Below are 10,473 nucleotides of genomic sequence, written 5' to 3'. Positions count from 1 at the left end.
TCGCTGAACTGGAAGAGGTCGAGGGGATGAAGAGGCTGGTGCTCAGCAGATTCAGGGACAGGCTCGAGCAGTGTCACTGCTGAGTACGCAAAGCCCAGGTCACTGGAGGAGAGAAGCAGGAAAAGCCCATAGAGCAGGGTGCCTCTGGGATGGTGTAGAGTGGGTCTTTCCTCTTGTTCTGCTCCAAGCTTTTAGCTCATTTTCTAGCCATCTTAACTTTACTTTCCCTCCTCCTTTTCTAGGTCTATAGCCTGAAACGCACAAGCTGCCTCTCCCAGCTGCGGTCACGCCAGCCCTGTGTGAAACCCCAACTCTCCCTTTCCGTGGACCTCGATGCCCTGGGCCTCAGGAAGGGCCTCTCTCGGGCGCGAGGGGCCGGTGGGGGCCGGTGGGGGCCGGCGCTGAGGGGGCCGGCGGTTGCTGCCGGCGCCGGGTGTGGCCGGGCGCGGCCGCCGCCGGTTGTGCGGGCAGCAGTGCGGGGACGCGGGGGGCAGCGGGCGGCAGTGCGGGGGGCGGCACGGATGGCACACGGGCACAGCTACCGGAAGGTGGTTTTCACATGGTCCTTCAACGAGGGCCATGCGCCCCTGGCGCTTGAGCCTCCTGCAGACAGGGTGAGGAGAGGCCTTGGCAGGCTCTGGAAATCCCCGAGGGGCTTCCTCCCTTGGCCCGGTGTGTTGTCCAAGTAGTGGCGTTGGCTGGGGAGGGGGGGCTGTGTTTGGGCCCTGAGGGTTGTGTGTCCCAAATCATCTTCTGAGAAATGGCACGGGAGCAGTTCCTGATGGCCGGTGTCCTCCAGTGGTGGCTCACTCCCATGGCAGCAGAGGGGCCCCTGCCTTATCAGCCTGCGGGTGCTCAGCTGAGATGAGCGTGACACTTGGACCGCTGCTGCCCCGCACTCTCTGGGACCGTCTGCATGGGCAGGACCCACAAGTTCCCCAGACATGGCTGCAGAGACCTCATGTCACTCTTGGGCTCCCCAGCCGCTGCTGTGGAAAGTTCAGGTCACCCTTGGGCTCCCCAGACACCTCTGTAGAGAGCTTGGGTTACCCTTGATTTCCTCAAACCCTATTGCAAAGAGTTTGGGTCACCTTTGGGCATAACAAGCTGATGAATGGCCACATTTTCAAAACAGCCCAGCATGTTTCAAACTGTGGGGTGTACAGGGCAGGCTGGAGTGAGCGCCATGAGAACGCAGCCGGACCCTCCTGAAAGCCTGGCGCCACTTTCTCCAGGCAAAGAGAACTCGAGCAGAAAGGGCCTGAAGCCAGCTCTCTGACACCAGCCTGTGCGCTGGCTCGCTGCACTCGCTGGCACTGGGGCTCCACTGGAGGCAGTAGGTGGAGCTGCCAAGGGCAGTCTGCTTAAATAGCACTGTGTGGTGCGTGGTTAGGGCCATTTGGAGATAACCTGCTGCTCTGGGAGAAGGGTGGGCGGTGAAATACTCTCAGGCAAGAGCAACTGTCTGAGCTGAGACCTGACTTTCACCTTCTAGGCTCCCATGGCACCCAAAACCCTGGCTCAGCAGAGACTTTTGATCAAGGGGGGAAAAGTCGTGAATGATGATTGCTCTGTGGTGGCTGATGTGTACGTGGAAGATGGAGTGGTGCAGCAGGTGGGACCGAACCTAAACCCTGAACCACCCACTGGACTTGTTGTGCTGGATGCAACCAACAAGCTGGTGATCCCTGGGGGCATCGATACTCATACACACATGCAGTTCCCTTTTATGGGTAGCAGGTCAAAAGATGACTTCTATACAGGAACAAAGGTGGGTACACATATGCGTGTCTGTGTGTCCATCTGAGCTTTCTTAGAAAGGGGTGTCTGCTGGTTATTCAATATTACTTCTAAAAGAGAGAACAGAGTGTGAATCAAGCATGGGCAAATGTTACCGTCCCTTGGCTGGGATGTTGTAATAAGCAGTTGGGGTACTCAGAGGTTCACCTTCAAGCAGTATGTTATTTGGGTTCCTTCAGAGACTTTTCTGTTGGCGGGTGGCAAGTGTTAAGTGCCATTATTTACCCTGGCTGTCGCCATGCAGACTACAACTTGCATTGGTACATGCAACAAGCTTCATACTTTTCCGAGAAAAGGTTTACTAAAGCAACAGTGCATTGGGAGGACTTCTGTGGTAATCTGATCTTTCTCCTCCGTTAGCATGGGGGAATGCAAGCTTTTCTTCTGTCATTCACTTCTGTCCTTACTGGGTCTCTCAGTGAAAGTCCAGTTCAAATACACTTTCTAAAAGTATCTCATTTCTCACAGATTTACACCTGGAGTGGGTTTTTTTTCAGCTTTTTAGCTGATCTCATTACATTCCTTGCATTAGCAGTGTATCAATTACTAGTGTTAACAGTATTATGCATCATCTCCATATAGCAAAAATACTCATACAGAGCTCCCTAAAATTTGCAAGTTACTTTTCTAAGAGCTTTGCTGTGCAGGCTGAAATCCTTTGCCCACAGAAGGGATCACATTTCCCTGCTTGGCTTGTCTGTTAGCCAGCATCCTCAGAAAGCCTGTTATATCCTGTCCCTTTCACGGCAGAACTGGGGTTTTCTAAAAAGCAGAAAGCGATAGTGCATCCCTTCTAAAGAAATGGATTTCACTGATGTGCATTTTTTTCTTATGTGCAAAATACTAATTTGCCTCTTTGAAATAGTTGAAATAAGTTAAATTCAATTCCTTTTAACAAAAGGTGTGGTGCAGTAACCACACAACTATTAAGAACTTTTAAAGTTTGCGGTCCTGCTTAGATCAACCCTATTCTTTAAGAGGAAATTTCATTTCTTGCTTGCCCCATCATGTCATGAGAGTGTGAGTTTGATTGATTGAGTGGTGTAATTGTACATTTCCATACTCTAACAAGGATTTGGCTTTTTTTAATGTTGAGCCCAGAGTATTGAAAGGAGGACTACAAAGGACCTGTATGCTACCCTTAAATTACTGGCATATTTCTTTCAATAACAATATTTATTCCAACTCAAGATAGATTTGCTGGTGTTTCTGCTGTTATTTGGAATGTAAATATTTTGCACTGGATAGTTTTAAGCACTAGAATTGTTCTTCTCAATGAGCACAGATGTTATTGCTTGTCAGAGTTCAAAGAGTATCTGGATGACACTCTTAGCCATGTGGTTTAGTTTTAGGTAGTCCTGTGAGGAGCAAGGAGTTGGACTTGATGATCCTTATAGGTCCCTTCCAACTTGAGATATTCTGTGATTCTATGATTCTATAGTGGCTCATTATAATAGACTGTAATTATTCTGCAAAAATTTGACAAAAAATTATTTTGTCCATCACAGCAGATCTTTCCTGCCATACTGAAATGGCTGCTATGTCAAATATAACATGTCTCTCCAAGTCAGATGTAAGATAAGATATAAAAGGAAAGCTGCAGCACTGAATTTCCACCTCCAGAACCTTTAGCTGGAAAGGGACTATAAATTTGATCATGGGATTTTTTTTCCCCCTAAACTAAGTCTCTTCCATAGCTGTCTGGTAGAAATGAGGGAATCTATTATTATATGGGCCTCACAACGCTGTCTTTTTCAGATGTCCATAGACAATAATTTTTTTTTTTTTTTTAAATTGTAGTTACCAAAATGGCTTCCACAAGCAGTTTTTGGACTTCACACTGCTTTTTGTGATAAATAGAGAGAAAAAAATCAAGTACACAATGTCTGTTCTGCTTGTCTACACACATCACAAAGTGCGTTTCCTGGCTGAATGAAGTGCAGAAATTGATATCTGGAATACTTAATTTACATGATTTACAGTACACAAAAATATACATTGATGTTTTGTCATTTTCTGCAAAAATACTTTATTTCTCTGTGAAGACCGTTTTTGTAAACTAATTATCAACAATGTCTTTAGAAATTTGATGTTGCAAGAGAAATCAGACAAATGTGACTTGAAGTCAGAAGATTATTTTGGTTGACAGGAGGAAACATATAAAAGAAACAACAATGACTGTGGCTTTCTCTTAAGATGTCTGCTTGAGGTGTAAGTGATCTCATTCTTCAAGTGCCTCCATTGACTTCAAAGGGAACTGAAGATACAGACCAACTCAGGTGTAGGTGCCTACACTGTAAATCCCAAATTAAAGGAGATAAATCATGTGCTAGCTTACAAAAAAAAAAGTACTAGTCTCAGTTTGCATATAGGTTTTTTGAATAGCTTTTTGAGGCATTGGACGGGGAAGCTGCAAATCACAGACTGCGTACGCAAAACAGAATGTCCAGCTAGTTACTTTGGTGCCTAAAAGAAGACTCTAGATCCAGCCTAGTGATCAGATGACAAGAAGTTAGATACTGTAGACCTTCTTAACCCAGGTCAAATTGTGTAAACTGTTCAGAGCTATTTACTCGGGGTCATCATCTGACAAATATTTTGGCAAGAGAATCAGAGAGACAAAGTTGTGTTCCAACCATTGCAAAATATGCTACAATGATTAACTAATATTTACCCACTCAGCTGAATAAATAAAGGCACAGAATACCTCTCTTTACAAAGAAAGGGGAAAAAAGATGTTAGGGGAAAAAAGAGACTTTGAGTAGAGCTATGGAACCAATGACTTTTTTTCTTGAAGTTTATCAATATTCTTTAATTCTAAATCCTATTTAACAAATATGAAGTCCATCTATTTTGTTGAAAAAAAATTTTGAGAGTTTGAACAACTTCTCTTGGAGAGAATGTTCTGCTCAGTTCACTGCAGATTCACAAATGTTTATGTCACTCTCCAAACTTCTTTTTTAGCAAAATACACTGACACATTTACAATTTTGCTTCTGATTGCTAAGTGGAGAGAAGGAAGGAAGCGACTGGTTGATCTGGAAATAGTATGAGTAATTTAGCATGAATCTGAACTGTGTATATTTTGATCTGAATTGGTCATACCTGTTGTGCGAAGGGATGTTGCTCAGAGCAATAGAGAGGATTTCTCTGGCTAATTTGGAAGATTGCAACAACTACAGCAAACGGACTTCTATATTGGATCAGTTTCTGTTAGTTGAGGATCTGGTTTCTGGGAGTGATTAACAAAGACCTTTCAAAGGATTAAAAAAAAAGTAGTAATTCAATTGTCCATAAAGGAGGGTGAGAATTATTGGTTAAAAAGCAATTTTTGATCCTCATAACATACATAAAGTAAAATTTTTGTTTATTTATTTACTTGTAAATACATATATGGAGGGTATAAATACCTCATTCTATTTCAAAACCTGCTATGCAGTTTTGTTAAATGATACCCTGTCAGTAACAAAAAATTATTTTAAAACACTTTAAAAATCCTTTTAGTGTTAGGCAAGAGTTTGAGGGTTTTCACACTGGATTTTCAAACTGAAACTGTTGGGGTTTTTTTTTTTTTTGTTCTGTATCTGCCCCTTAATAGTTTCCTGTCACACAGGTTTGTTTTTTCAACTATGCAGACTCTGAGGAAGCATTTCTCGAGTTGACTATAGTCTTCTGGTGCTCTTCTTTCTCAGTGATCCCACCCACTTAAGGAAGCTGACTGATGCATGAATGCTGCAGACGCATCTCCAAATATTTGATAAGATTTTGTACATGTGTGAAAACTTCTCCTTCAGTCTGAGAATTTCCCCATGATTCTCCTGAATACCTGTTTGAGAACATCCTTCTCAAAGGAGGTGAAATTAGTCTCCACAATCATTTTGCAAATTTAGACTTTACTTGGGGAAACTCTTCAGTGGCTTTTGGCTTTTTAATGTATCAAGATTAATTGTTGCACAGGGAATTGGAGAGGGTAGGAGGAAATTTGCATTCTCTCTGATTGCTAAATATTAACTTTCTTGCTTTCAGGCTGCTATAGCAGGAGGAACCACTATGATCATCGACTTTGCCATCCCTCAGAAAGGTTGTTCTCTTATTGAAGCCTTTGACACATGGAAAAGCTGGGCAGACCCTAAAGTCTGCTGTGATTATTCACTGCATGTGGCAGTTACGTGGTGGAGTGACAAGGTAGGCACAATAGCTGATGTTCAATTCCATTAACTGCTACTGCACCTGCTTTGAATTAATCCTCATGTGCTAAATACAGCTTGCTGGCAGTGTAATAGTGTATTTTTGTGTATAAAAACTACATTTGAAATAGTCCACATCCTTCTAAAAGTACATGTATTTGAAAAAAATAAAGAAAGTCTGCAGATAGCTTACATCTTTGGATAATACTGCACAAATTTAAAGGAAAAGGAAGCAGTTGTGCAAGACAAGACCAGGCAGACCAGGGAGGGCAAGAGGTGTTTGCATAAATTTTGGCTTTTGTTACTTGAACACTTGATAATCTATGCTCCTGTTGAGTCTTGGTGGTTTGTTGTTGGGTTGTTTTGTTGGTTTTTTTTTTTTTTTTAATAAGGGTATACATGAAACATATGGTACTTAACTTTATTTGTAAAGGAAGATTTCTATTCCTGAGTGACTGCAGTAATATCTCCTTAAAGTAAAACAGGATTGGAGCCAATAGTTACTTGAATTTGAAAGTATCTAAAAAACCTTTTTAGAATTTACATATGTGAGAATCGTCCTTGTTGCGTGAATGTTTGCTGATAGCCTGAAAGCTTTACTGAATAAATTAACTGTTAATGTGCTTGACATCTATCTGAACCTGACCCAGCTTTTACAAGACAACTTTGGATCCTCAGAGAACATGCATCAGTACATAGATATGTTAAGTAAATTCCATTTTTAAATATGAGTACTTCCTCTAATTTTTAACATTTAAAATATATAAACCAAAGCCTTCACTCTGTAAACACCCCATCTTTCGTATTTTGTGCACTGAGCACTAAATAGACTGACCCCAACTTGTAGCTCAAAGCAAAGACGTAAAATAAATTCTCTGGTGAAGTTTGAGGAACATGCATTTGAAACAGGCTTAGTAGAGAACAGTGGAATTGTACTGAAAAATCCAATAAAATGAGGGAGGTGTAAATCAGTGAAATGTTCTTGTTTATGTTAAGAAGTTAACTGTTTTTAAAGGCCAAGATGGAAAGAAATAAAAAGGTCTGATGTTTTGTAGCTGTAAAAGACCTGGGTAAAGACGACTTTGATATTCATGCCCTTCTAATTAGCTATCATCTCCTCAGGATTTAAATTATTTATTAAAAACATACATTCTTTACAATGCCTGCTCTTAGTCATAGCAATTAGTGAAGAAGAAAATAAATGACATGCCTGTATATTTGTGCCAGAGCAGGGCCTTATGTCAGGTATTTATTTGTTTGAGAATTCCCACTCAAGATATGCTCCCATCCCTCCTCTGGATAAGTCCAGAAAATTTCCTTGAGTTTTATATTAATCTCTCACCTTTCGTGAGTAGATCTAACCAGATTATTAGAGAGAAGATGAAAAATAATGTTTTACTTTTTGAAAATAAATCAACCCATGGACATTGTAATAGCATCACAGATACATGTCAATTACTGTCACCATCATTTTACTGGGAAGGGAAAGCCAAAGTTAGGTAATGGATCGTTCTAGCTAACCAGCTGCACAAGAAACCTTTGGGCTAAAATCTGCATCTTTCTTTCTTTCTTTGGGACATAATGTTTTTCTGGGTTTCACAGACTCTAGCAGAAGCAGGTAATCCTATCAAGGAGTGCACATAAGAAAAAAAGCAGTCTTGCATGTAGTTTTAGAGCCATTTTGTTTGATGACAAAATATTTCAAAAGGCTGTGTGTTGTTTAGAGTCAGGACAAAGCTCTAGGAGATAAGATCTTTTCTGTCACTCTGTTATTTGCCAGAAACTGAAGCCTATTATGATCCAATTTTGAAAATAAATTTTGCACAAATCTCCATACTCTATAATTTGGATACATTGATTGTAAGGTTGGACTGGGTATTTTCAACATCAGAAGGTTCATTTGGAATAAAATTCTGCTTCACTATCTTTTGTAAAAAGGCATTCCCTTCCTGCAATTAGCTTGTGCCTCCAATATCTGCACTGCAGTGGTACTGCTTTATATGCTTTGAGAATCAATTTGATACAAGAAGAATAGTATAAGTCAGTCTTTAAATATGTGACTTAGGCTGTTTGAACTGAACGTGTGTTTGATGGATGAGTAAAGTCTCACCCTTCATACTTACAATTTCTTTATACAAAATTATTAACAGGTAAAATATAATATTGTTGGTTTTTGAAAATTGCTGACTGTCTTTCAGGTGAAGGAAGAAATGAAAAGTCTTGTTCAAAACAAAGGCGTCAACTCCTTCAAGATGTTTATGGCCTATAAAGATCTATACATGGTCAATGATGAGGAGTTATATGCGGCCTTTTCCTGCTGTAAGGAACTTGGAGCAGTTGCTCAAGTCCATGCAGAGAATGGGGAGCTAATTGCACAGGTAGGCATTTGACACTTTGTCCATCAAATTCAGGAATATAAATGGTCCTGTTATCTAAGCACTTCAGTAGGTGTATTAGTACCATCATTGTATCATAGGGAAAGGCTTTTCTACCATGTTTTACTTCCATGGAACTGAAGCCAAACATCTTGTCCAAGATCCTAAAGGATGCTCGTGCTAGGCTAAGAAATTGTAACCTGGAGTCCTGGGTTGAGGGTAGACAGGAGACAAATGATCTTGTTATAATGAGAGTTATACTTGCAGTATAATATGTATACTTGCAATATAATATGTATACTTGACTGACAAAGAAAGCATCAGTCAGAGCCTGACCATCAACCAGGTCAAAGGGGGAGCACTTGGCCAAGTATTTAGATGTCGGCTGTGTGATGCCTAACAGTAGGTGTCTCCAAACATAGTCAGCTCATCTAACAGGAGCAAATCAAAAAGTACAGAGAAAGCTTCACTGACTGGGCACAAAAGTCTCAACGCCCCTCTATGTATGCTAGCCTCACTTCACACTTGCTACTGCCATCTTAGTGCTGTGTGGAGGCACTGGGAGTATAACTACACTGAAATCTTTGAGTTTCTTCAACTATTCTAGACAATAGTGCTCTGACTCTGCCCCAGGTCCTGTAATGGAAATGAATTTATTGCTAACTAATCTCAAATCAGCAAAGCATAAATTCCTGGAATATAGTGGGGGCAAAATCTTATGCCTCTCAAAACCTTGGAGCCTCATTCAGAGGCTCTGGATGTCTATCTTTGTGCTTAGTAAGGATCTTTCAATTTTTTTTTTTTCAATGCGGGGTTAGTACTGTCATCTCAGTTACTGGCTGTGATCATTTAAGAGTACATATTGAGAGAGAGGTAGGATTTTCAAAAGTGGGGATTTATCCCTGCAAGCCAGTGGAGTGCATTCTCTGAAGTCACTAGGTATTCTGAGACCTGTGTTTATTGAGAGATATATTTGATTCCAGATAACACAACAATCTTGTGTTGTGCTCTTGAAAAATATCATAACTGCCTTGGGTTTTTTGTCTGAAACTAGCTGCAGAGGCTGGTTTAGGATCCATCTGGCTGACAGCGTGTTCATGACACCGCAGTTGCACTTTAACTGACTCTTACATATTTTTCTGTGGTGTTCAGGGTGCAAAGAAGATCCTGGCAATGGGAATAACTGGCCCTGAGGGGCATGAGCTGTGTCGTCCTGAAGAAGTAGAAGCTGAAGCTACGCAGAGAGCAATTACCATAGCAAATGCTGTAAACTGCCCTCTTTTTGTAGTCCATGTAATGAGTAAATCTGCAGCAAGGGTGATAAGTAATGCACGAAGAGAAGGTAAAAGTCCTAATTCTTTTATGCTTGGGCAATGGCATTGGAGGAAGGGTCATGGAAAACCAAACATAGCATCAGTGTCCAACTTGTCATGTTGGGTGTGGCTGTAGCCCTCAGAACATGAGTGAATTTCTTGGAGTTGGATGTCTAAACTGTGTGTGTGTGTGTGTTGTGGGGCCCAAGGGGAGCTAAGCAGTATGGAAGAACAGCGACTGGGATTGAGACTTTCCCTTCTCCCCAGTGCAAACCTTTTTCTCCTTCGTACTGTACCTCCAAGGTCAAAGTGATGGCCGGGACAGCATTATTGCATTAAGAATTATGTGACCAGTCCAAGACAATAGATGCTCTGCTATTCCCCTCTCTTGAGTTATAGTCTGCAAGCTATTGTTACCACCTATTGAGATGAGAAATTCTACAACAGACCACATCATGTTTTTACAGACAGTGCCATGGCATGATGAGGACTCCTATTCACTGGACACTTAGAAATCATGGTGATGTTAACAGTGTCTGCAAGCCTCAATTCCCCTCAGGGAAGGGTTTCTCAGGTCATACACTGCAAGGTTCATAGGTAGTTCTGGTCAGCCAAGGGATCCTGACTCTCTTGACCACCTGTTGGGTAGGCTAGTAGCAGCCTGAAGGCTGTAGGGATTTAGGATGTTTTACCTCCTATATGTTAAGTTCATCCAGAGCAGCCTGTGGAACCACAGCACTGTGAGGATACATTATATGAGTGCAAGGAGCAGGAGAGAGGCCCGTGATTTGGAAGGCC

General features: G+C 41.6%; 1 protein-coding gene across 2 annotated transcripts in view; it reads left to right on the top strand.

The window, feature by feature from the left end:
* The first annotated feature begins 521 nt into the window (after positions 1 to 521).
* DPYS (dihydropyrimidinase) overlaps positions 522 to 10,473 on the top strand; it is a 31,315-nt gene continuing 21,363 nt past the window's right edge. The window contains exons 1-5 of one of the 2 annotated variants that reach the window (XM_075704692.1): positions 522 to 614; positions 1,526 to 1,771; positions 5,827 to 5,985; positions 8,186 to 8,365; positions 9,515 to 9,704. In XM_075704692.1, coding sequence (XP_075560807.1) covers positions 522 to 614; positions 1,526 to 1,771; positions 5,827 to 5,985; positions 8,186 to 8,365; positions 9,515 to 9,704 — 868 coding nt within the window. Of the gene's footprint in view, positions 615 to 1,495; positions 1,772 to 5,826; positions 5,986 to 8,185; positions 8,366 to 9,514; positions 9,705 to 10,473 lie in introns of both variants that reach the window. The other variant, XM_075704691.1, reaches the window with a different exon arrangement.

This window comes from Pelecanus crispus, chromosome 2 (assembly GCF_030463565.1).
Source record: "Pelecanus crispus isolate bPelCri1 chromosome 2, bPelCri1.pri, whole genome shotgun sequence".
Taxonomy (NCBI): domain Eukaryota; kingdom Metazoa; phylum Chordata; class Aves; order Pelecaniformes; family Pelecanidae; genus Pelecanus; species Pelecanus crispus.
Note: the sequence above shows the minus strand (reverse complement) of the source record. Positions and strands in the feature narration are given on the sequence as shown.